Here is a 25,441-nt window from a genome sequence, read left to right on the forward strand (position 1 = left end):
GTTTTAATAGTTTTATTTCCCCTGTGAGACTCTCCCCTGCCCTAGCCCCTTCTTCCTGCCCTCTGGAGCAGAGTCTCTGGTATCTGTTCAGACTCCGCCTAGAACTGAAGGTCTAGGATATCTCTAAAGGCTCCCTGCGCCGCCTGTCTTTAGTGTCCCCAGAGGAGTGAGATGGGCTATGCCCTCTTCCCCTGGTTCTGAGGGGAGGGGGCTTCCCTGTTTGAAAGGTCCCTTGTGGGGAAAATAGAGATCCAAGTTTCGCTTCATCTTTTTCAGGCAGCTTTGTTTCCTGTCTTGGGGCTGGAGTAGGAGAGAGGCCTCAACCCTCAGCATTGCTTCTTCTCCACCAGCAGTTGGGCATGGGGTGGTCTCAGAGTCACAGGCACTCTTGGGAAAGACTGAAACCTGAGGGTTGAAAAGCATTAGTGCAGATGAGCAGGGTTAGAAAACCCATTATCTGTTTTTTTCTCAGTCAGCCATTTTGCCAAGAAGGAACGTGCCGGGGTCAGGGTTCTCAGAGCTTCCCCTCATCCAGCAGCTTCCTGAGCCCATCACAGATCTTGCCAAGGTGCTGAGTGTAGTCAGGCCCATAGAGGGCCGTGAGCAGGCCTGGGTCAGAGAAATGATCAAACACGTGGCGGATGCGGCCATGTGACTTGGGTGTGAGGTGGCGCTCCACCAGTTCCAGCAGCACATCCCGGCACTCGGTCAGCAGGCCGGCCAGCACAGCAGCCTCAAAGGTGAAGTCCACCTCGCCGAAGCTGAGTGCGGTCATGGCGCCCTGCCGCAGCTTCTGGCGAAAGCGGGTAGCCAAGGCCAGCTCGCTGGGGCTGAAGCAGCCACTGCGGTGCAGCACGGCCACCTTGACGGCCACCTTGATCAGGTCCTTGATAACCCGCTGGGCCTGGGGCCTGCTGTGTGTGTATTCTTTGGACACACGGTAGAGCTCATCTAGCACCTCGCTGCTCGTCTCATCAACGAAGAGATGAGCCACAGATCGACCTGCCATCTTACTCAGCAGCTTCTTCTCTGCTTGCAGCGCCAGACTCTTTGAACTGAAGGACTCCATGATTCCTAGGGAAGGGTTAGATGGGAGGGTATGTGGTCGTCACTAGAAGAAAGGCCACAGGCTTCCTTAGAGAGAAATGGCTTTTCCCCTTTCTGTCTCTTTGGTTTCTATCTCATCTTCATCTTTATTTGTCATCTTTCTCCCCCTGGGCCCCCTCAGTCCTCTGTGCTTTGTTTCCATTTTTTCTCCTTTTGTACTGTAGGAAATCATGATCTCTAAAACCAGAGGAGCAGTAATAGCTTTGGCTGGAGGAATGAGGGCACACCGGACGCTAGCGCACCGCAAGTTAAGACCTCAGGGGAAGTAGGCTGTTGCTATTACAGTGGAGAAGATAAAGCTTACCTGGCAGATAGTTCTCACAGCTGCCATTTTTGGACACTGCCTGGGTACCGTACATCTATGAGGTGTAGGTATTACTATCCTTGTTTTACAGCTGAGCAAACTGAAGCTTACGTTAAATAATTTACCCAAGGTCAAACACAACTGTTTTTCTGACTCCAAAAGCCCATGTCAGCTAGTGTGCTGTACTGCCTTTAAAGACGTGAGAAATATAGCGGTCCTGGGAGTCCTGACAAAAATAATAATGAACATTTATTGAGAACCTGTTATGTGCCAAGTGCTTTATCTCAGTTTTCCCAACCCTTTGTAAGGTAGGTATCCCCAATTTGCAACGAGAAAAATGAAACTAAGAAAAATTAAGCAACTTGGCTAAAGTCATTAGCAAATGGTAAAAGCGGGCTTTGAACCATATAATCCAAAGAAGCCTCCTTCCCTTGGAATGCGCTCAATGAGGTTGAAGCACACTGAGGAATCATGAAAAACAAGCACCTCAAGACAGTCCTAGAGGTCTCAGGTCCTCTGCTGGGACTGTGCTGAGGACCTCCTGGTGGCACATCAGCTGCAAGTATCCAGGGCGCTCTCCCCATGGTCCTCGCCTGTGGTGGTTCTGCTTGTTTTGCTTCTTACTTCCCCCTCCCCTGCTCTGCAGGATGTGGCTCTGACCGCAGTGAGGAGCAGCCTTGCCCTCTCCCCCCAAACGAAATAGGAGTCTGAAGAAGCAGGGGAAATGGGTAACTGGGAGGAGGGGTGGTTCTCCCCCAGCTGAATCGGTCCAGTGGGAATCTGGAACCTTGCTCTGCTCCCGGCTTTGCCTGGGGCTTTCTGGACCATGCTGTACATCCGGAAGAGGAGATTGCTCCATGTGAGCCTTCCTTCCTCCTTGGCCTTCCTGCTACCCAGCTCTCCACTGCCCCCGTTGCCATCTCACGTTTTGTCCACTGTCCTCTCCCCGTCTCCGTGTTTCAGTCTCCTGTTTTCTCTTGTCTGAGTCCTGCCCTGTGGCCCTCTGGCCATGCTCTCCTGCTGGCCCCTACATCTACCTCCATGTCTCCTAAGGTCTCCTTGCACCTCTCAGTAGTCTGTCACATACCCTTATCCACCGCCATCCCTCAGCCCTGCCCCCACCCAAACCAAACCATGTCTTACTGAGGCTGCCTGGCCCCAGGAAGAACTGAGCTGGACCTCCCCACTGGGGGCTCAAGAATTCTATCAAATGAGAGTCTCACAATATGGAAAGCTCAGGCTGACAGAGCTAGGACTCTTCTGCCACCATCACCCCTAAAGCCTACCCTTCTGTCATTGCCTGGTCCCTCACCTGCTGCGCCCTGGGTGCCAGTCTTGCCTTGGATGTTCCGGGAGAGCTGACAGAATGGAGAAGCTCCTAAGTGAGAGGCCCTTTGGCCTGGCCCCACCCCTAAGCCCCGCCTACCTACTCTGTGCTCAACCTCCCTTCATCACACTGTCACCAAGAAGGTCTATGACACCGACAGCCTCCTAGAAATAAAAGGTCAAAAGGAATAGCACTCTGTAGGAAATAGTCTTGATTCTTTGAGGTGAGGAAGAGGAATTGTACATCTCCTGCTCCCAAGTTGTCTACCTCTTTCTATCCTTGCTGCCCAGTTCCTTGAGATCTTGTTCTCCTTATATGTCTGTGGTAATGGGGAAAATGTTAAGTACAGATTGCTGGGGTGGGGGGTCCGTGGGGAAAGTTGTGAAGATTGAACTGAGCTTAGACTGGAGACACCAGAGGCAAGTTAGAGATCAGGAGGTCGGAGTGTGTCCCTGGAGTCTCCAGGGGTGGGTGGCGCTGTGGGAAGACATTACCACGAGCATACGCTTTCAGCGTCTGGCTGGGTAAGGGGGTTCCCACCCTTAATACTTAAGAGAGACGAAGCTGCTGGGGTCAGGGCTGCCGAACTAGGTATGACCAGCAGGTGTCAGCACATCATTGAACCACTAGAGGCAGCGCTCTCACTGTGCTTTATAGCTGCTAACACGTTATGAATGAAGGTAGTGCTCACTTCAGCAGCACATATACTAATCTCACCCCAGTCAGAATGGCCATCCTCAAAAGATCTACAAACAAGAAATGCTGGGAAAAAAAAATGCTGGAGAGGGTGTGGAGAAAAGGGAACCCTCTTGCACTGTTGGTGGGAATGTAAGTTGATACAGCCACTATGGAGGACAGTATGGAGGTTCCTTAAAAAACTAAAAATAGAACTACCATACGACCCAGCAATCCCACTCCTGGGCATATACCCTGAGAAAACCGTAATTCAAAAAGAGTCATATACCACAATGTTCATTGCAGCTCTATTTACAATAGCCAGGACATGGAAGCTACCTAAGTGTCCATCGACAGATGAATAGATAAAGAAGATGTGGCACATATATACAATGGAATATTACTCAGCCATAAAAAGAAACAAAATTGAGTTATTTGTAGAGAGGTGGATGGACCTAGAGTCTGTCATACAGAGTGAAGTAAGTCAGAAAGAGAAAAACAAATACCATATGCTAACACATATATATGGAATCTAAAAAAAAAAGAAAAAAAATGGTCATGAAGAACCTAGGGGCAGGACAGGAATAAAGACACAGACCTACTAGAGAATGGACTTGAGGACACTGGGAGGGGGAAGGGTAAGCTGGGACAAAGTGAGAGAGTGGCATGGACATATATACACTACCAAATGTAAAATAGATAGCTAGTGGGAAGCAGCGCATAGCACAGGGAGATCAGCTCAGGGCTTTGTGATCACCTAGAGAGGTGGGATAGGGAGGGTGGGAGGGAGACGCAAGAGGGAGGAGATATGGGGATATATGTATATGTATAGCTGATTCACTTTGTTATAAAGCAGAAACTAACACACCATTGTAAAGCAATTATACTCCAATAAAGATGTTAAAAAAAAAAATGAAGGTAAGGGACTTCCCTGGTGGCACAGTGGTTAAGAATCCACCTGCCAATGCAGGGGACACGGGTTTGAGCCCTGGTTCGGGAAGATCCCACATGTCGTGGAGCAACTAAGCCCACGAGCCACAACTACTGAGCCCGCGTTCCACAGCTACTGAAGCCCAAGCGCCTAGAGCCCATGCTCGGCAACAAGAAAAGCCACCTCAACAAGAAAAGCCACCGCAATAAGCCGGTGCACCCCAATGAGAAGCCAGTGCACCGCAATGAACAGTAGCCCTCACTCGCCGCAACTAGAGAAAGCCCATGTGCAGCAATGAAGACCCAATGCAGCCAAAAATAAATAAATGTATAAAAAGAAGTTTTTTTTTTTTTAAAGAAAGAATCTTACAGGGACTTCGCTGGCAGTCCAGTGGTTAAGACTCCGCGCTTCCAAAAAAAAAGACCCCATGCTTCCAACGCAGAGGGTGCAGGTTCAGTTCTGGTCAGGGAACTAAGATCTCACATGCCTCGCTAGCTAACACCCCACATGCGCACACGGCCAAAAAAAAAAAAAAAAAAAAAGAAATGTGCTTACATTTATCTCCCAGCCTGGTCAGGGAGATAAATGTAAGCACACATAACTGTAATACAAGTCAAATGATGTCATTAGCTGTAACAGAAGTTTAAGGAATTATGAGAGTAAAGAGAAATTTAGATTATTTCTGATAGGAGGGCTGAAGAGGTGGACTTAGAAGGATGGATTTAACTACTTACTAGGCAGAGTGTGGAAGAAATGTTTCTGCTTCCCAGATAATGGAGATAAGCATAAGCCATAGAGCAAACAATGATAATACAGAGCATGTTCAGGAAGTGGTGATTTATTCTGTATGACTGGAGCATAGGTTGTTTGAAAAAAAGTGAAGAAGGAAAAAGACCAGATCATGAAAGGCTTTAAGGGAGTTGCTCAACACTTCAGACTTTTGCTGTAGACAGTAGGGAGACATTAAAGGTTTTTGATCGGGGGAGTGAAATCATTAGCCCAGTGGGACTAGGTTAGAGGCTTCAGTGAAATTTTAGCTGAGGAAAGGCCATGCTTAAAAGGAAGTGATCACTGGTATAGCTTGCTTAAGCACAGTATGAGAACCAGTGAGAGACCTTGAGAGCTGGTGGTTTTATAAGAAGTTCTAACAGAAAGGGAAGAATTGGAACATTGTCCAGTTGTGAAAAGTTGAAGAGTAAAGATTGAAGTTCAGAAGTGGAGGCAGTCAGCATACCAGTGACTCCAAAACCATTGGTTCTCCTCCTTGGAGACAGTGATTGGGTCTTGGCTCCTTTCTTATTCCCACCTCTCTCAGCCCAGGTTCCAGAGCTGAGGGTCCTTGATACAACTTGGATTGGGAAATGTTAACAACTCTTTTAAGGAGTATGGTGGTAAAGGGATGAAGAGAAATGGAAAGGTAGCTTAAGGGAATGGGAAACTGGATTGACAGAGGGACTATTTTTAACTTGGAGTTCGAGGCCATTTGTAGGCTGAAAGGAAGGAGCCAGTGGACAGGGAGACTTAGAAAATGCAAAGGAGAGGTAATGTTTTTGGAGCAAGGTGTAGGGGCAGATGGAAAAGAATGGACTGCGAGCTCAGGGGAGGGAAGCAAGAGGAAAGAACTGGAGCTGGCATTTGTTGGGTGCACTCTGCTAGATGTTATATAAGTATCTCACTTCATCCTCTGATACCTCTATGAACTAAATGTCACTATCTCCTTTTCGCTGATGAAAAAGACTGAGGCTTAAAGAGGTTAGATAACCTGTTCCCAAATTAGAGAGCTAATAAATGGCAGACTGAGGACTTGTGTGATTTCCAAGCCTATGCTTTTTCTGACAACTACCTCACAAGGTTAGGAGGTAATAACTTCAACCTTATAATGAATGTGGCAGCATTCTATTCCTATACGCTCTATTAATTCACTGATCACACACTCAGGGAACAATAGTAGGTGGCACTACCAAAATCACAGGAAAAGTAAAAGTCCTTTTTGAAAGAAATATATAATCTAATTGGATAATAAAAGAGGAATTAATGTACAAGAAGATGCAAATACAGTAATACCTTCTGAATCCAGAATTCTGCTACCAGCTCCTTACCTGTTTACCTCTCCAGCTTTGCCTTATACTCTGCTCTAGCTGTGTTGTAATCCTCTCAGCTCCTCCAATATGCATCATGGTTGGCTTCTCTCTCTCCCTCACCTTCTCCCTCTTCTTGTACTCTAGACTTTCCCACTTCTTGTGTCTCTGCCTGGAACTTTCTTCCCATGGATACCTCTGCCCTGCCTGGTTAATTCCTACCCATCCTTCAGGTCTCAGCTGGAAAGTCATCGGAAGCCATCATGACTGTGAAGCCATCGTGACTCCCTAAACTACACAGCACCCCTGTATTCCATAGTCCTGTAGAACCTCATACCTCCCTTATCATGATAATTACTCTTTATTGTAATTTGTGATTTTATTAATTGCCTCCCTACTAGGCTGTAAACTCCATAAGGGCAGGGGTTATGCTTTAGTGCCTGGCACTACTGTGCTCAATAAATGTTTGCTGAAAGAAGAAATTCAAAACACATCCAATAACCAGGAGATAAGGGGGAAATGGTAGCAACATAACAGTCACATGCAATAATGTTCATTTGTTTCACTCATGGGGAAGTCTTTCTTTTATTTTCTCTTAATCAATACCCATTTCTAGTAATCTTCTCTGAACCCACAGCATATAATTAGTAGCAAATTAAAAGAGGAAAGAGGAGCTTTTAGAAGCAAGAACACTGATAACAATGAGAATTAACACAAATAACAAGGGAAGAGAAGGAAAACAAAAAAGCCGACAATTGAAAATTGCAGCGTTTCTGGCCATGCGGAGGAGGAGCAAACAGTCTTAACTACATATATTCTAGACTCTGGGGTCCTCACTGTTCACCTGGACAATTAAGTTCACAGTGCTTCCTCTGAGCAAGCAAAAATCTGGTTAAATGATGTCTTGAATGTGTGAAACACTTTGAGATTTACAAAACATTTCACCTACGTTATCTTACTTCATCTCATGAAGTAAGCAGGCAGGTAAAGTGTCCACTCACAGGTGAGAGACTCTGCCTTAGAGATAAAGTGGTTTATCTTACAAGGTCAGTCAGGGTCTTAATGAATCCTAGTTGTGGTCTTTCCACTATATAATCCACAGGAAATTAACAACATCTTTTTGAATAATCCTTATTTGAAACAGTTAACATGAAAATGTTTTGCACTTAATTTGGTAAAATCAAACTATCTGGAAAAATACTCAGAATGGAACATTCCTATGTTTCTGCTCAGCTGAGGTTTTACCATGGTTAGGACCAGTACTCCCGTATCAGTTCAGAAAGAAAAAGTTCAGTGTGATTTGAAGCAGTTAAGCAAGACTTCAGCCTGACATAGCTGGAGGTAGCGTTCATCTTTGGTGCATTTATTTCTTCCTCTATTTACTATATGCCAGGCATTATGACTTAAGTGCTGGGAATACAAAGATAAGAGACAAGCTTCCTATCCTTAGACTAAGTGGTAAGTACCTATGGACAATCCAAATGGAAGTATCCAATAAGCAATTATAAAGTGAGTTTAGAGCTCAGGAGAAAGACTGAGATTGAATATCTATAAAGTTTATGGGGAGCCACATATAAATAGTTACTGTAACTGTTGGTGCAGATTATCTTGACCAGTGAGGGTATGTAGAGCAAGAAGAGGTAGCTAAGGACATGACCTAGGAAACACCAACATTTAAGGAGAGTTCAGAAAGGCTGAGAAAGAGAGACCACATCAATAGAAGTGAAGCCATTCATTCATTTAAAAAATGTATCTATTAAGTCCCTAGTCTTTGTTGAAAGAAAGAGGGACTCAGGAGCCAAAAGAGGAGAGTATTTCAAGGAAGGAAGGGTCAACAGGGCCAAATGCCATAAAGAGGGCCAAAGGATAAAGACTGAAGAGCTGTTCATTGAATGTGACAAGGAGGTCATTAGTGGCCTGGATGAGAACAATCTCAATGGAGTGATGGGGGGCCAAAACGAAAATGATTGAGAAGTGATTGAGAAGGGGGAAAAATGGGTACAGCAAGAATAGATGACTCTACAAATTTAGCTGTGAAGGAAAGAGAGAAATTGAGTGTTGACTAAATTACAGGCAAGGATTAAGAGAAAGTTTAGAATTTTTTTTTCGTTTGATCATGGGAGATATTTGAGCATGTTTATATGCAGAAGGGAAGATGTCAGTAGAAAAGGAGAGATTAGAAATAAAGGAAGGAGAAAGTATTTGAAGACATGTGGCATAAAGCACCTAAGTAGGAGCTATAGAGTCAGATTGGTTCAACCAATATGTTACTAGTTAATAGCTGCAATGTGCCAGGCACTGTGCTGACTGCAAAGGATAACTGCAGTGAGAGAGACTAGACTGCTGGGCCCTGTGTGAATGGAGCTTACAGTAAAGCCGAAAGGTGAACCTTAGACAAGCAGTACAGACGCCCCACCTGCTGGGATGAGAGAGATGTGAGAATGCTCTAGAGGGCAAAATGTGGGTAGGATGCTCACTTTATTATCTCTATTTTTCTCTGAAGATGGATGTGGGTTCTGCTAAGATGAGCAAGGAAGCTGTGAGGAAAGGAACTTGAGAAAGGATTTCACACAGCTACTTGTAGGGGTTAGGAGAGGGTAATTTTCCAAGCTTGGAGATCCTGAGTTTATTAAAGGCTCCAATCTGTGGGACTGTGATTTTCTCCAGAAGACCCTGGGGAGTAGGATTTGTCCTTTGAAACAGCTCTAAGGCTCTTCCATTTCTTTCCATACCCAATGCCACTATCCTTGTCTCACTGCCTCTCTCCCCTCATACTTGAACCTTCCTGTTTTCTCACCAGAAGGTCTCCTTATCTTGCTAAAATAAAGCATTTTGACAGTAACACCTTTATTCAAGAACTCGAAATTATGTCCTTTTCCTATCAAATTTTTTAACCTATTCACCTTGGTATTCCAGGCCTTCCATAGTTTGTCTCCCTCTTCCCCTGTCCTCTGCTTCTAACTAGTATCTCTCTTACGTATCAATCACACAGGCCCTTTTGCTATCCATGCTTCAGGCTCCATGTTTACCAAGTAAAAGCTTTTGCTGAAAGTATCTTCTTTAGAAGATTTTCTCCTTTCTTTTGCACCAAGCCAACTCCCACCAAAGCTCTCCCTGCCTCCGTGATAAAATGTATCCAACATCTTTCCCTGCAGTTATTATGAAGAGCACTTATTGTCTTTTCTTTCATTTATGAATTATATTCAATGTAGCTTTGGGGGGGGGGCTTTTTTTTTAAGACTTGGTATTGTTTTTTTTTTATTTTTTTAATTTACTTTTGGCTGCATTGGGTCTTCATTGGTGCACACAGGCTTTCTCTAGATGTGGCGAGTGGGGGCTACTCCTTGTTGTGGTGCATTGGCTTCTCATTGCATTGGCTTTTCTTGTTGTGGAGCACAGGCATGGGCTTCAGTAGTTGTGGCACAACGGCTCAGTAGTTGCGGCGCACAGGCTTAGTTGCTCCACGGCATGTGGGATCTTCCCAGACTAGGGCTCGAACCGGTGTCCCCTGCATTGGCAGGCAGATTCTTAACCACTGCACCACCAGGGAAGTCCCTTGGTATTGCTTTTTAATCATTTAGTACATGTAAGTCTTGTTTTAGTTCAAATAGATGGTCATTTTCTTAAAGACTGGGACTATATCCCACAGTGGGTTGTATTTGAAGTAAGTGCTTAATATGTATTGGATTGAATTGAGATTTTAGTTGGACCTTAAAACTTTAAATGAGTTATACCTTAATCCCCATTCACTAATCTATTCAATAAGCACATATTTTAATATCTAAGCCCTGTGCTAGGAGCTTTTCTTTCATTTCTTTCAATCTCTGAGTGCCTCTATATTTTGAGGTGTCTTTCTCCCAAAAACCTCTTTCCAGCCTTTAAAACAGCCCCGACTGACCACTGAATTACATTGGACCCAAGACCCCCCTGCAGTTAACTTTGTGTAAGTATTGTTCCATTGTTTCTGATTCTGTTTATCTCATTGGTTCACCTTCCATTTCTGTCTCTGTGATTGTGTGTGTATATGTTTATATCTCTTGTTTACTTTGGGGCTTAGCCCAGTCAGTGATGCTACGCACCCTGATCTCAGTCCATTAAAGACTGTCCGGAAGTAGCAAACCCCTGCCCCTCTTTTCCTTCAGTCCAGAGACCAGGCCATGTTGTGTGTGTGTGTGTGTGTGTGTGTGTGTGTGTGTGTGTGTGTGTGTGTGTGTGTGTGTGTGTGTGTGTGTGTGTGTGTGTGTGTGTGTGTGTGTGTGTGTGTGTGTGTGTGTGTGTGTGTGTGTGCGCCCGCTTAGATATAAAACTATCCAATAATGTCAATGTCTCCCATGCCACCCACTATCCTAGGAATTTTGAGAACGTCTTTTGTCCCAGTCCCCACACAGGGAAGAATCTTAGCAGGTGGGAGCCAAGCAGTGATGTTTGAAGTAACCTCATTCTTCCTCCCCACTGACATTCCTGGAATCAAAGGGTCTTTATGGAGGGTGGGGATGGAGAAGGAGCAGTTATTTCTGCTGTTTGGAGGGATGTCCAGGGCCCTCTGAGGAAAGACCGGACATCACTAATCCTTGTCTGCGGGGCAGTAAGTCTATGTGGTGCTGGGGCAGCTGGTTACTTTCCCTCTTTCAGGTCTCCGTGTTGCTCCTCTTCCTGTGTGACTCTCTGAGTCAGTTGGTCCCGATCTCCACATCTCTCTTTTGGTTTCAGCCCCACTCACCTGTCCTCTTCCATCAACCAACATCCTCACTGCTGGCCACCCTGGCTTCCTGGCTCCTTAGTTCCTAGCCAACTGGCCCAACCCCATCTTGCTTTGACAATAGGGGTGGGAGGGGAGATGATGGGGGTAAGGAAAACTTCCTGGCGACATCTTCCTTTCCTTTCCCAGGCCTCGAGTCTTCAAGTGCATGCTAGGCCTCCCTTATCCGGGTCAGGATGAACCAGAGGAGGCACAAGGGAAGAAATAAAGGGGTTGATTTAAAAAGAGTAGAGAGGAGGAACAGAGGTTTGGGGGCAGAGTAGGGGAGAGGTGTACCCAGGAGCAAGGTAGCCAAAGACATTGGAGAGGAGAAAGGAGAGAGGGAGGGTCACGCCGGCTCTGACAGTCCAGCCCAGCCGAGGTCCTCGGGTTTCCTGTCTCTCCTCCCAGCTGCTGTTCCTTCCTCTCTTGTTGTGAGATTTCTCCCCAGGGCCTCTCCATGTTAAAGCGTGTGACCCCCTCCTCTGTCCGGGTCTCAGCGACTGTCCGTGGATCTCGCGCCTGGCTTTGGTCTCCAGCTCAACCTCCCGGCCAGGCCTTCTCGGTGGGCGGTGCTCCTGGCGCCCCTCCTCCTCCGAGGGCTATTGGTGGAGAGGTGTCGAGAAGGCGGTGTCTAGCCGGCCTCCGAGAGTCGGATTAGTTGTGCAGACCCCGAGGCGGGCCGGAGGCGGGTCCGGCCAGGAGGCGGGCGGGGCGGCTGGGGCCCGGCCCAGAGCTCCGGGCGGTCGCATTGTTTTCCTCCGCGGAGCCGCGGCGGGAGTGGGGTTTGCGACTGGGACCCAGGGCTCACCCGACCTGACAGCGCCCGGGAGCCCAGATCCAAGCTCCATCCAATTCAGACATTCATCACGTCTCGCTAGAGCCCCAACCACCGATTGCGAACTCGGCGCGGTGCGCGGCCGCTGCCCGCCCGCTGAGATCTCTATTCCACTGACCCGGATCTCGGAGCAAGTACCCCGGAGCAGGGCTGGGGCTGCAGGGCGTCGGGGAGGATCGGGGCGCCTAAGGCTGGGGGCAAGCTTCCGAAGTGCCAGAGGGACCCGCCTGGGAGGGTGCCAGAGCGATGTGTGCTTGGTTGACGGAGAGGGTCAGCGGAGTTGGGGTGCGTGGAGGGAAGAGGGGACCGTGGCCGAGCCCCGTCACGGGGGACTGTGGGGCGCAGGGTCTGGGCACCTCTTGCGACCCGGCTTCTCTGAGTCGCATCCCTTGGATTGGGGAGCGCGAAAGGGATTATTTGAGGCGCGCACCGTACAGAGGGTGGAAAACCTGGTCTCTTTCCTCTCCAGCAGAGAAATTAAGGCTTCGAGACCCGTGGAGAACTGGACCCTCTCGTTGCCCCTGCAGGGATGGGAAGGGGAACACGTCGTTCCAGACTTTGGTGTTACAGCTGCACCTCTGTCGTTGTGCAAGCGGGAGTCTGAGCACCTCCCAGGGGGTTGGCTTGGGCATAGAGTCGGGAATGGGGCCCCTGAGAAACACCAGTCCTAGTGCCCATATCCTTCCTTCACCCCACTCGTCCTGGGGCTTTGTTAGACCGAGGTCTCCCAAGGAGGAGAGCCCAGCTGGCGACTGCATCTCGAGCCCGCGGACCCGCTCAGCCCTGGCCCCAGGCCCGCCCTCATCGGTTCCAAGCCTCTGGCCCTGTTTCCCTGGCCTCAGAGACCCGCCTCCACTCCCCAACCCCCGCTCCCATCCCCATTCGGTCTGCGCCTGCAGGCCCCTCCAGCCCCTCCTCCCGCTAACGTGGCTCTGGGACCCGGTCCCGGCCCAGACTCTCCTACCCGCCCCTCTCGGAGCCCCAGATCCAGTGAGGGGGAGACACGTAGAGCCCCTGGCCTCAGGCCCACCTCATGCGAGGCTCTAGACACCTGGATTATCCTCGTTGGGGGCTGGGTGGGAGGGAGGGTAGGTAGCAAGCCTGGGGCTGAGAGCTAAGGGTGGGGGGGAACTGTCTTGGAGAATGGAACGTGCCCGTTCCGTGAGGCTCCTTGGCGCGCCCCCCGCTCCTTAGAGGAAGGTGGACTGGGGCGGGCGACCAGCCCGAGGGCTTCCTGCTATTGTCCCCCGCCCAGTCTCCCCTTCTCCATCCCTTCCCCAGCCCCCGCTAGAATCTGGCTTTGACCCGGGCCACTCCCCAGAGGTGGCTGCGGGGCCAGGAGGAGACAGAAGGGCTGTTTCCTCTTCCCAGCAAGGGGAGAACCTAGGAAGGGGAGAAAGAGCTGGCCAGGCCTCCCCCATTCGCTCCAAATGGGGGGTATGAAGCAGCTGGGATTGGTCCCGGCAGGGTAAGCCTTTCCCCAAGCCAGGGGTCAGATGGGGGCCACTCAGATGCTGCTCCCTAAAATCAGCTATGGGAAGCCCCCTTAAAGATATGTCATAGTTAAGTCTAGGGGGCCAATGCAATGGCCAACCAAGTGTTTTTAGAGGCTGGACTAATCCAGTCTAAGGTGGGGGGTAGGGTGGAGAGAGATTGGGTGGGAGGGAGTCAGGGACTGCTCTCAGGGAAGAAGGAAGGGGCTGGGGGGTGCTTGCTATCAGAGCATTTTGCCTAGAAATGAAGAGCATGCAAATGAGATGCAAATTAGCCTCTATTGTCCCCAGCTAGGGAGCTTTTGCTAAGAAGGCTGCTAGATTCTGAAGGTTTTAATGTGGGAGTGGTCGTCATGCCCTCCAAACTCTCCCAGTCACCCCTTTTCCCAAGACTGGTCCTGCAGTTCCAGGAGTTTCTGGGTAGGGGCCAGCCCCAGCCCCTGCCCTCACATCTCTGGGCATGAAGCAGCCAGCACCTTTGTAATCAGGCTCAATGTCAATGTGCCCCCCACTCCCAGGGCAGCATCTCCCCTACCCTAGCTTCATTAGACTTCTCCTGAATGTTCACATTCACTTTTATTGGATGTGGTAAGGAGGTATAGCTCAGCCTCTTCCCTCCTTCTGTCCCTTCTTCCATCAGGTCAGAGGTCTCCTATCCCCCTCAAACCCCCACAGGAGTCACCACCCCAGGTAAGGAAAGGGCACAGCTCCTGAGGGCAGGGGATGGAAACAGGCATGGCCTGGGAGCAGAAAGAGGGTCTGACTGTTCTCCCCACTTGCCTGAGACTGAAGTTGTTTCCTGGGTGAAGATACCAGTTGCCCAGGGCAACCTGTGGGGGGGTGGGCAGGAGGGGGAGGATAGGAGACAAGCTGTGTCCCTTTCTCTTCCCCTGGGAGCACCAACATCGGAAGCATGGGGCGGGGGTGGCAGAGGGAGGCTTGGCCTTTCAGCACCAGAAGGTCTTTAGCTAGCTGACTGCTCTGCCCCTGGGGAGGGGGTCATCATTAGGTGCTCCTACCCCTTCCCCTCCTCCAGCTCTCTTGGGACCCCATCTGGCGTCAGCCTCCCCACCAGTGATGCTGGATTGGGGATGGGGTACACTTGGGTCCTGGCTCCGAGAGTGGAGTTGTTGGGGAGATGGAATGGGCTAAGCCTGGAAGCCCAGGGTCTTTTCTTTAGGGGACGTGGTGGGACAGGCAACTAAGGATTAGTGAAGGATAACTGTCTGTTCACAGAAAGGAAGGAGTCTCACCCTTCCTGACCTGACTTCCCGAGCCTACTCAGCCCTTCACTTCAACTTCAGGGGAAGGCAGGAAGCTGGTGTACACCTCCCACTGTGGGTTCCAGCCAGGGTCAGCTTGGCTGTGGGAGGCTGATGGAAGCTGATGGGTGGGAAGGAGGGCTGTCTCACTGTCCCTGCCACCATATCTATCTTCTCCTGGACTTTGGGCTACAATCGCCTGGCTGTCATTGAATTATTTATATTTTCATTCCAAGGCAGTCCGAAGAGGGAAGGGAAGGGAAGGGGAGACATGTTCAGCCATATCTCCTCACCAGTATAGCCCCTTCTATGCCTGGCTCCTCATAGCGGGTGGGTCTACTCTTCCCCACATTAAGCACATGCAGTGGTTCTTTGGAGTCAGGGAGGGAACAGGGGGCTAGGCAGGCTGGGAGGGGGCACAGTGGTCGGGCAGACAGCTGCGGCCAGAGCTAAATTTAGCCTCTGATCTGGCTTTGATGCAGATTCATTTTTGGCTAAGACAGCCCCGCTCCCCCACTCCCCTCCCTACTCACTCAGCTTCTCCCTAGCAATGGGAAGGGCCCCAGAAGCGTGAGCTTAGACCAGGACAAAGACCCCTAGGCTGCCTCCCCCACTCTGTTCTTCCTCAACCCTAGACAATGATGGCTGCTTCGCAGCTGCCTCTACCAGGGCACAGCGCCTAAATTGCTCCCGGGTGCCATGGGGGTCCGTGAGGGAGGGGGGAGGCAGACATGGTGCCCTCTTCCTCCTCCCCAGTGCCAAGGAGTCACTATTTATAATTTTAAGGCTTCAGTGTCTAATTATAGCTGAGAAGAGGTTAGCAAGAGGGGGGCCACGAGGTGTCACCTACTGAATGTCCCAGGCCCAGTCAGGAGAGAGGAGAAAAGGCTGAGTGAGAAGGCTGGGAGGGGGAGCAGGCGGGTCCTGTCCTTACCTGGGGTCATGCTGGCAGGCTTCGTACCAGCCAGTTTGGGCCAGTTGGACAGGGAAGGGCCTTGAGTGACAGTGACAGCTGGCTGGGACCGAGGCAGTGCCAGAGAGAGGTTTCTTCTCCCTACTGCACTGGGTCTTCTGGGGATAGACCTGGGAAAGGGTCCGCCTGCTTCAGAAGGAGGAGGAAATATGACCCCTTCCCCCACTTTTCTGTCTTCTCTTTCAGGGCCAGCATATGGGTGAGGGGGCACCCCCTGGGGCCTGAGCTGCCCCACACAGGATGCCCCGTGACCCCCGCTTCATGCCCTTGCTGCTACTGCTGTTGCTGCTCTCACTTCCCCACACCCAGGCTGCCTTTCCCCAGGACCCCCTCCCTCTGCTGACCTCTGACCTGCAAGGTGAGTGCTTGGTACCTCACCCCCTCTATATGAGCTCAGCACTCAGCCTTGGCAGGTAGACACTGAGACCCCTTGTGTGGGTGGCAAGGTGCAGGAAGGCTCTCAGTCTCAAGGAAGCTAAGAGCCTGACCAGAAAAGGGGAGAAGACAGGTAGAGTGAGCTGGCACCTCAGGTCCGTCACTTCTCCTCTGTGGGCCTACTTCCTTCACTTCCGGGCAGCACTGTTCAGTGATAAAGAATGTGGACTCTCGGCCAGACCAGACCTTAGCAGGTTTGAATCCCTGCTAAGCTGCTCACTAGCTGCGTGAGCTCTTCAAGTTATTTAACCTTTCTTTGCCTCAGTCTCCTCATCTGCAAAATGAAGGTAGTCATAGTATTTTACCGGGAATTCCCTGGTGGTCCAATGGTTAGGACTCGGTGCTTTCACTGTGGTGGCCCGGGTTCAATCCCTGGTTGGGGAACTAAGATCCTGCAAGCCATGCAGTGCAGCCAAAAAAAAAAAAAAAAAAAAAAACTACTACTAATAATAGTATTCTACCTCATAGAGTTATTTAGGGATTAAATGAGCTAATACAGGTAAAGTTCTGAGAACACTGTCTGGCACAAAATAAATGATTTATATATGTTTGCTATTATTATTAGCTACAAAATGAAGGCTTGGGACTAATTCAGTGGTTCCCAACACCTCTTACCTCCCTCTCCACCACGTTATCACTACCAAGTCTAGGTCCCACCGTGAGGGAAACCACCAGCCAACTTTTCCTGAGAAGGACCTTCATCTATTTGCAAGTTCCTGTTATATATGCAGGATTTAGAGTAATTTTAAGGACGAAGGAATGGCAGTTAGGTTATTGGGAGTAACTGCTGGGGGATAGATGAGAGCAGCAAACACATGTGCCAGATGTGGTTCGAAGCACCATACGAATGTTAAATCATCTCTCTCTGAGCTCTGGGGTCCCTTTGAACGCTGATGATTGTGGTTTCCATGATCAGGCCAGGTGGATGCTGGAGTTGGTCAGAGGAGGCAGAAACCTTGGAGGGCTGAGGTGGCCTGTGAAGAGCCTTGAGGGGAGGGTGCAAAGAGAGGGCTGGGAGAAATGGGGTGAGTAAATTGTCCACATGGGACAGTGTACAATGTGGGAGTGAAAGGGAATTCCTAGCCCTAAGGCAGTTCCAAGAAGGGGTTGGGCTCAATTCTGGAGTCAGACAGACCTGGAGCTCAATTGGGGTGCCTGCCACTTCCAAGCTAAATGAGCTGTGCAAATTTCTTAATGGCTTTAAGCCTCAGTTTCCTCATCTGTAAGATGGGGCCACTGTTAGTACCTACCTCATAGGGTTGTTGTCTGAAGTGAGACAATGCATCTAACATGCTAACATAGTGCTTGGCAGAGGTTAAGTGCTCAGAGTTAGCTGGTATTACATTTATTAATAGCCTTATTAATAGCTTTATTAATACCTCACAACTCATCTCACATATCCATTTTATGTCCGTGGCTGGGTTTCATCTGGTTGGAGAGGGTGTTGAGGGAGTACGTGGTATTCTGGCTGGCCCTCAGCACCCAGCTCTCTGTGCCTTCTAGGTATTTCCCCATTATCCTGGTTCCGGGGCCTGGAGGATGACGCTGTGGTTGCAGAACTTGGGCTGGACTTTCAGAGATTCCTGACCTTGAACCGGACCTTGCTAGTGGCTGCGCGGTAAACTGGCTGTGGCACCATTGTGGGGCTGACAGGCCTGCTGCTGGGCAGGCATGGGACCTGCATGGCCACTGCAACATCTTGCAGGGGACACATGCAGGTGTATAAGCCATGGGACATGGGCATGCTAGGACCCAGAGCACAACTGCCAAGTTGTGGAGTAAGGGGGAGGAGAGAGGGCACTGTTTGTCCCTGAGCAGCTGAACACGGGCCAGGTGGGAGGCTCAGGAGTTCAGGTGGGGATCCATGGCTTGGCTCTGATCCCTCCTTGCCTGTCTCTTCAGGGATCACGTTTTCTCCTTCGACCTTCAAGCCCAAGAAGAAGGGGAGGGGCTAGTGCCCAACAAGGTGAGGGGCTGTGTGGGAGGAGGCTGAGGCATGGAGATGAGGCTGGGAAAGGTCTAACTGGGATCAAGTGGGTAGGTAGAAGACTCCAGGAGGAGCCATAGTGTGAGGTGCTTCCAGGTTGCCCCATGATTTTTCCCCTTCTACTTCTCCCGCCAGTATCTAACATGGAGGAGTCAAGACATGGAGAACTGTGCCGTGCGGGGGAAGCTGACGGTGAGGAGTGGGATGAGAATCTTGAGGGAAGGAGATGACCCTGCCTCTAGGCTCTGTCTAAGTGGCCTCCACTGTGCCCATTTCCCCTCACTTCTCTCATCTTGGTCCACAGAGGAAAATGTACAGGAAAGGGAATTCATGATTTTTAGCTTCCTTTACACACCTCACACAAAAGGAAAGTGAGGCTCTGAGAGGCCAAAGAACTTGCCCAAGGCCACAGAACTAGGAGTAGATAGCTTAGTTGGGACTTCACCCCACACTGCTCTGCCTGGCTCAAGTGGAGCAGCCCTACTTCCTGTGACCCCCACCCCATCCCAGTCCCAGGGAGCCCTGCCACTGACCGAGAATTCTGGACTTTCTAGGACGAGTGCTACAACTACATTCGTGTTCTCGTTCCCTGGGACTCCCAGACACTCCTTGCCTGTGGAACAAACTCATTCAGCCCCGTGTGCCGCAGTTATGGGGTACAAAGGCGAGGGCGGGGCATCAGGACTGGAGTGGGAGAAGAACCCAAGCTGGGCAATCAGTTCAGTGGGGATGGACCAGCAGGGGTAGGGGAACAGGAGTGCCCAGAGGGGAGGGGTCCGGAAGGGGTGGAGCAAGGAGGCAAGGGGACATGAGGAAGTGGGCTATGCAGCCAGACTCGCAACACCCCAAGGGGTCCAAGAACCTGTTTCCTCTGCCTCCAGATAACTTCGCTGCAGCAGGAGGGTGAGGAGCTGAGCGGGCAGGCTCGATGCCCCTTTGATGCCACCCAGTCCAACGTGGCCGTCTTTGCAGGTATGCACCTGGGCATGTGAGCAGCAGGCATGTGGCCGGAGGGAACTCCCACGTTAGCCCCTTTCCTAATTTGGTCTTTCCCCCATGCTCCTGAGTGGAGGGTTAAGGTAGGGGCCAAGGTCAGGCCAAGGGAGGGGTGTGGGAGGCCCAAGAAGAGCCAAGATACGGATCCCTGAGCCCTCCCCTGACCCCACCCTACCCCTCCAGAGGGCAGCCTGTATTCAGCCACAGCCGCGGATTTCCAGGCCAGTGACGCTGTGGTTTACAGAAGCCTTGGGCCTCAGCCCCCACTCCGCTCCGCCAAGTACGACTCCAAGTGGCTCCGAGGTCAGGGCGGGCCTAGGGCAGGGAGGCTGCTCTTGGGGAGGAGGTGCAGGGGGCGGTCGATGGCAGGCAGATGGTGGTAGTGGTGAGCATGTATGCAGAGGGGAGAGGCTGTGGGGGGCCAGGAGTTTCTGAACAGGTGTAGTTTCTCTTCCATACCTTTCCTGTCACTCTCCCTTCAGAGCCACACTTTGTCCACGCTTTGGAGCATGGAGACCATGTCTACTTCTTCTTCCGAGAAGTCTCTGTGGAGGATGCCCGGCTGGGGAGGGTAAGGAAGTGGGCACCAGGGGTGGGTAGCTAGAGGGCTCTGCTGGATGGTGAGGAGCCAGTCATTCAGGGGAGATTAGGGGCTCCTGGCCCTAATCTCCACAATGCAATCCCCTGGACTCTGAGGCCCCCAACTTGGAGTAGCCCCCAGGCCTCTGCCCCCGCATCCTGCTAGGTCCCTCACCTTGACCCACATTGACCGACACACCCTTCCTTTGCTGTGCCCCTAACATTTGTCTCTTGGTGCTCTAATTCACCACATTGCTCTCACCCTGCTGGCCCTGGGGCTCTCTCTCACCATTCTCCTCGTCTCCAACTCTCCCACACACAGGTACAGTTCTCCCGTGTGGCCCGTGTGTGTAAGCGTGACATGGGCGGCTCACCTCGGGCCTTGGACCGCCACTGGACATCTTTCCTGAAGCTGCGGCTCAACTGCTCTGTCCCTGGGGACTCTACCTTCTATTTTGACGTCTTACAGGCCTTGACAGGGCCTGTGAACTTGTATGGCCGCTCTGCTCTCTTTGGGGTCTTCACCACCCAGACCAATAGGTTGGTACCAGACTAACCGATGTGGCCCCATCTGTCCCCTGCCCCACCAGCATCCAGGTTCCTCTCTCAGCGCCTATTGATGAGGGCAGTGAGCGGAAGCTCCATTCAAAGCCAGTTTGCTGTTCTGCCCACCGTTTTTCTCCTAGCGTGGCCCCCAGGGGCTGCCCCACCCTCTCAGGCTCCGCCCTAATACAGTATATGAAGGGGAACTGCCATGTCTTACCTAGGAGGAACTGTGCTGTCCCTTCCAACACCTAGCCCGCATCCTTTTCTGGCTCCCTCAGCATCCCCGGCTCTGCGGTCTGTGCCTTCTACCTGGATGATATTGAGCGTGGGTTTGAGGGAAAGTTCAAGGAGCAGAGGAGTCTGGATGGGGCCTGGACCCCTGTGTCTGAGGACAGGGTCCCCTCCCCCAGGTACGCAGGGTGGGCGTGGCCTTTGTGGAGGTAGAAACAAGCAGTGTCTGCTCCCCAAATGGGATTATGAGGAGAGGGCAAGGTGTCCAAGGCCTGGGGAGGGGGCTGTAGAGGGTTGGCAGCAGGGAAGGGAAGCAGTAGTGTGAATGTCTGCGTGTAGGCGGAACAAGGGTTACCAATCATGTTTGGGAGCAGTGGGTAGGTGGTGGTCACACAGCCTAACTAAGCCCCAGCTCCCTGCCCTAAGGCTCCCTCTTCCTTTGTGTCCACCAGGCCAGGATCCTGTGCAGGAGTAGGTGTAGCTGCATTGTTCCCCTCTTCTCGAGACCTCCCTGATGATGTCCTGACCTTCATCAAGGCTCACCCACTCCTGGACCCTGCCGTGCCACCTGCCACCCATCAACCTCTGCTTACCTTCACCAGCAGGTATGGGGCTAGAAAATGCTGACCACTGCCTTCCCCGCCTCAGCCACTCTTTCCCTGACCCCACAAGGTAAATCATATTGGTAGGAGGAAGAACCCGTGAAAGTGGAAGGGAGAGAGCTAAGAAGGAAACACTGGGCTGGGGGAAGGGCAGAGAAGGGGGTACCCAGACACAGGTGCTGTCCTTGAAACACTCAAGCTTCCACTGGTCAGGTTGTCCTGACCTGAGGCCTATCCCTCCAGGGCCCTACTGACCCAGGTAGCTGTGGATGGCATGGCTGGTCCTTACAGTAATACCACAGTCCTGTTCCTTGGCTCCAACGATGGGACAGTGCTGAAGGTGCTGCCCCCATGGGCGCAATCTGGGGGCCCTGAGCCCATTCTGTTGGAAGAGATCGATGCCTACAGCCCCTCCCGGTGAGCCCTTTGTCCAGCAGTCCCCCTGCAGAGCAGGGATGGGACGTGGAGTGGTAGATGGGGATATGGGGATGGGGTGGGGACTCCAATATTGGAAGTTGTGGGGAAGAGAGAGGGCCTTGGCGAGAAGCTGGACACTGTGTTGGGGCAGAGTAGCCCTATGAGTTGTACTCAGTTGCTTGTATGCCTCCCGCGCTTCTGTTCTTTAACTCACCCAGGGAAAAAGGAGCCTCACCTGCTCCATCTCTGATTCCTTCTGGCCTCACCCTAGGTGCAGTGGGAAGCGGGCAGCCCAAACAGCACGGCGGGTCACAGGGCTGGAGCTGGACACTGAAGGTCACAGGCTCTTTGTGGCTTTTTCTGGCTGTATCATCTACCTCCCTCTCAGTCGATGTGCCCGGCATGGGGCCTGTCGGAGGTGAGAGGGACCTGAGGTCAGGCCCTGCCTGGGTGGGCTCTGGGCCTGCAGGCACACAGGAACACAGGCATAGTGGGTGGCAGGGAAACGCAGGGGATGGTTTGGGGGTGGGTATCTCAAGCATTCTGCAGGTGGGCAGTAACCAGGGACTGGACTAGGGATTGGGGTGGATAGGATTGGGAATATCAGGCTAAGAGCCTCCTGCAGGCCAGGGTGAGAGTGGAAGAGGCAGGGGAATGGAATGTGATTAGGGTGGAGAGGGTCCCAGCCTCACATGACTCAGTTTTCCCTAGGAGCTGTCTGGCTTCTCAGGACCCATACTGTGGATGGGACAGCTCCAGAGGCTGTGTGGATATCAGGGGACCTGGTGGGTAAGTGAGAGGCTCGTGGATCTCCTGAGGAGAAAGTTCCCCACTAAGAGAGGAAGCTGAGGGCTAGGGTGGGGGATGGGGGCAAGATGTATACCTGCACTGAGCCGCCTCCATTTCCTCCTAGGATTGATGTGCATCCAGCTGGGAACCAGGAATCCATGGAGCACGATGACTGCCAAGGTAAACAGAAGCGGCAGGGGTAGCTGTAGCCATTGTTGCGCATGGCTCTGACGGCCATAGACACCATCCCAGGTGTGGGCTTTTGTCTTTCTCTCCTTCTGTGGTACAGTCATGCCCATCAGTTCTTCATGAAGCTTCCCTCTGCCCCTATCTTCACCCTCTCTCTCCCTTTTTCATAGATGGAGCTACTGGGAGTCAGTCTGGCACAGGGGATTCTGCTTATGGTGAGTTCTATTGTCCCAACTTCACCTTGCTCAGCCCACACTCACCCAAGTCTGTGCCCCATGGCAGCAGCAGACCAGCACCCTGGACACCCTGAGAGAGTCTCAAAAAAGGGTTAGCATCCTCCAAATACCTAGCATAGGGCTCAGTGCTTGGCACATAATAGGGTGCTTAACAGATAGTTTTTGAACAAATAAATGAAAGAGTGCCTTGCATAGTGAGCCCTCGCCCATTTCCAGAGGAAAATGAAGGCTGCACTTCTGGACCTTTGGGCTCCAAAGGGGGTGCGGGAACCCGCTGAATGGGTATCAGAGGTGGAGAGCAGGAGCCTCACTGGCTCTGACCTGGTCTCTGTCACCAGTGCTTCTGAGTCCTGGTCCTTCCCCTGAGACCCCAAGCCCCCCCAGTGATGCCCACCCCCGGCCCCAGTCTTCCACTCTTGGAGCTCACACTCAGGGTAAGGGGGCTGGCTGGGAGGGATAGGAGTGAACTGTGGGGCTGCTGATTCTTGAAGAATTCTAAGCCCCTCACTGATCGCAGTTTGGTGCTCACTAATAATGCCTGTTTGGAGCCTCCCCTCCCAGCCCCGCCTCCCTCAGCACGGGCAGAGTTTGGCAGTTGTTCTTGGCATGGCTACAGGGGCCAGAGCTGGGATGGGGACTCCCCAGGCCCAAGCTCTAGCTTGCGTGTGAAAGGTAGTTCGGTGGGTTGTGTGTGTTGAGGGGTCAGGGGAGGTGATTCCTAAAGAGGGTCAAAGCTGCGTTGGAGCTGAGCAGCAGGAGAGAGGCGACACTTCGGAACCTGCCATCCCGCTGGCCCACCTTCCCTGAGCCTCCCTCCTCCCTCCTTCCTCTCGGTCGGCAGGCGTGCGACGGGACCTCCCGCCAGCCTCAGTCTCCCGCGCCATCCCCATCCCACTCCTCCTGGCCTGTGTGGCCGCAGCCTTCGCCCTGGGCGCCTCGGTCTCTGGCCTTCTGGTCTCCTGCGCTTGTCGCCGCGCCCACAGACGTCGGAGCAAGGATATCGAGACTGCGGGGCTCCCGCGCCCTCTCTCCCTTCGCAGCTTGGCCCGTCTGCACGGGGCGGGCCCAGAGCCGCAGCCAACGTCCAAGGACGGAGGGGGCGCACAGACACCCCAGCTCTACACCACCTTCCTGCCTCCTCCCGAGGGCGTACCCCCGCCGGAGCTGGCTTGCCTGCCCACCCCGGAGTCCACGCCGGAGCTGCCGGTCAAGCACCTCCGCCACGCCGGGGGTCCCTGGGAGTGGAACCAGAACGGGAACAACGCCAAGGAGGGCCGGGGCCGCGCCCGGGGCGGGAACACAGCGGGCGGCCCCGCGCCGCGCGTGCTGGTGAGGCCGCCGCCGCCCGGCTGTCCCGGGCAGGCCGTGGAAGTCACCACCCTGGAGGAACTGCTGCGCTACCTGCACGGCCCGCAGCCGCCCAGGAAGGAGGTGGAGCCCCCGGCCGCCGCCCCTTTCACCTCGCGGGCGCTGCCGCCCGAGCCCGCCCCCGCCCCCACCCTCTTTGCCGGCCCCTGCCTGCTCCCCCGGGACTGTGCCACGCCTCGGAGGCTGGACGTGCCCCCGGAGGGCAAGCGCCCGGCCCCCGCCACCCGGCCTGCTCTCTCTGCCCCAGCTCCCCGGCTCGGGGTGGGCGGCAACCGGAGGTTGCCCTTCTCCACGCACCGTGCACCCCCCGCGCTGCTCACCCGAGTACCCTCGGGAGGCCCCTCCAGGTACTCCGGGGGTGCCGGGAGACACCTCCTGTACCTGGGCCGGCCTGAGGGGCACCGGGGCCGCGCCCTGAAGAGGGTGGACGTCGAGAAGCCCCAGGTGCCCCTGAAGCCTCCCCTCGTCGGGCCTTCCTCGCAGTCGGCCGTCCCTAGTGGCAACCATTTTAACTTTTAAAGGGAGCTGCTCCAAGGCCTCAAATGGTACCCTCGAGGCCCATGCCCTCAGAGGCCGTGAGCGTGGACGCATCTCCAAGGACAGATCACCTCCCTCTCTCCTTGTTCCACACCTCCAGCCTTCCTGGACTCTGAGAGTCTCCCGGGGTCCCCGCCCGCCCCGGGTTTATTTATTGACTGCCGACTGTCTTTCCCCCGTCCTCGAGAGAGGAGTGGGAGGTGAGAAGCTCGCCCCCTCAGTGAGCCAGCTTTTCGGGGGGAACTGGCACACTCCAACTCCCCCACCTCCCTCAGCCAAGCTGCCTTAACTCGCCCCTCCGGGCCTCCACAGACTGGGCCCCGGGCGGGCCGCACGGCGGACGGACGGGGCTGCGCCACGCCCGTTGTGTAGAGTCCTCGGGCCTCCTGGGACGTGCCTCCTCCTACTGTGTAGGAGCCTCCCCTTCCCAATACAGCTGTGTCCCCGAGCCGCTGCCTGACTTTACTCGCGGAGGGGGCGGGGCGGGAGTCGGTCGGCTGCTCTGAGCCCTTTTTCTCCAGAATCTCTGCCTTCAACTTGGCCTTGAGCTCTCTCCCGAGTAATTGGGATGGCTGCGCTCCCACAGGGGTTTATCACGAAAGATTTCCTGAAGGAGGCAAGCTAAGAAATGGTGCGTGGAGATGAACCAGGACCCAGGAGACCCCGGGTAGAATTTAGGTGAGGTTAGGGAGGGTACTCCGAGCACGTTTCTGGACCGAGATAAGAGGGACTTTTTCGTAGAATGCTCTATGGGGTGGGGGGAGGGTATTTTTGGAGAAATAAAATGAAGCTGCAGCGTAAGT

The 25,441-nt window shown here is 52.7% G+C and overlaps 2 protein-coding genes across 11 annotated transcripts; one reads left to right on the plus strand and one right to left on the minus strand.

Annotated features, from left to right (window-relative positions):
- Positions 1 to 29: 29 nt before the first annotated feature.
- On the minus strand, positions 30 to 4,802 carry TNFAIP8L2 (TNF alpha induced protein 8 like 2). The gene is made up of 2 exons (XM_060142359.1): positions 4,714 to 4,802; positions 30 to 1,074 (listed from the first exon to the last, which is right to left on the minus strand). The coding sequence occupies exon 2, from the start codon at positions 1,067 to 1,069 to the stop codon at positions 515 to 517; it is 555 nt and encodes a 184-aa protein (XP_059998342.1). The 5' UTR covers positions 1,070 to 1,074; positions 4,714 to 4,802; the 3' UTR covers positions 30 to 514.
- Positions 4,803 to 11,905: 7,103 nt separating this feature from the next.
- On the plus strand, positions 11,906 to 25,086 carry SEMA6C (semaphorin 6C). Of its 10 annotated transcripts, none has more exons than XM_060138936.1 (20): positions 11,906 to 12,132; positions 14,132 to 14,181; positions 15,913 to 16,084; positions 17,665 to 17,779; positions 18,064 to 18,127; positions 18,284 to 18,340; positions 18,703 to 18,804; positions 19,030 to 19,120; positions 19,328 to 19,447; positions 19,627 to 19,715; positions 20,046 to 20,263; positions 20,548 to 20,679; positions 20,953 to 21,105; positions 21,346 to 21,519; positions 21,791 to 21,937; positions 22,231 to 22,308; positions 22,433 to 22,488; positions 22,668 to 22,712; positions 23,072 to 23,167; positions 23,575 to 25,086. In XM_060138936.1, exons 3-20 carry the CDS (start codon positions 15,967 to 15,969, stop codon positions 24,618 to 24,620), a joined length of 2,901 nt encoding a protein of 966 aa, XP_059994919.1. In that variant the 5' UTR covers positions 11,906 to 12,132; positions 14,132 to 14,181; positions 15,913 to 15,966; the 3' UTR covers positions 24,621 to 25,086. The 10 variants fall into 10 exon arrangements, with proteins under 10 accessions (XP_059994919.1, XP_059994914.1, XP_059994916.1 ...); XM_060138931.1 differs by having other exon boundaries at positions 11,906 to 12,128; XM_060138933.1 differs by lacking the exon at positions 11,906 to 12,132 and adding an exon at positions 13,122 to 13,466.
- The last annotated feature ends 355 nt before the right edge of the window (positions 25,087 to 25,441 follow it).

Source organism: Lagenorhynchus albirostris, chromosome 2, assembly GCF_949774975.1.
Source record: "Lagenorhynchus albirostris chromosome 2, mLagAlb1.1, whole genome shotgun sequence".
Classification (NCBI taxonomy): Eukaryota; Metazoa; Chordata; class Mammalia; order Artiodactyla; family Delphinidae; genus Lagenorhynchus; species Lagenorhynchus albirostris.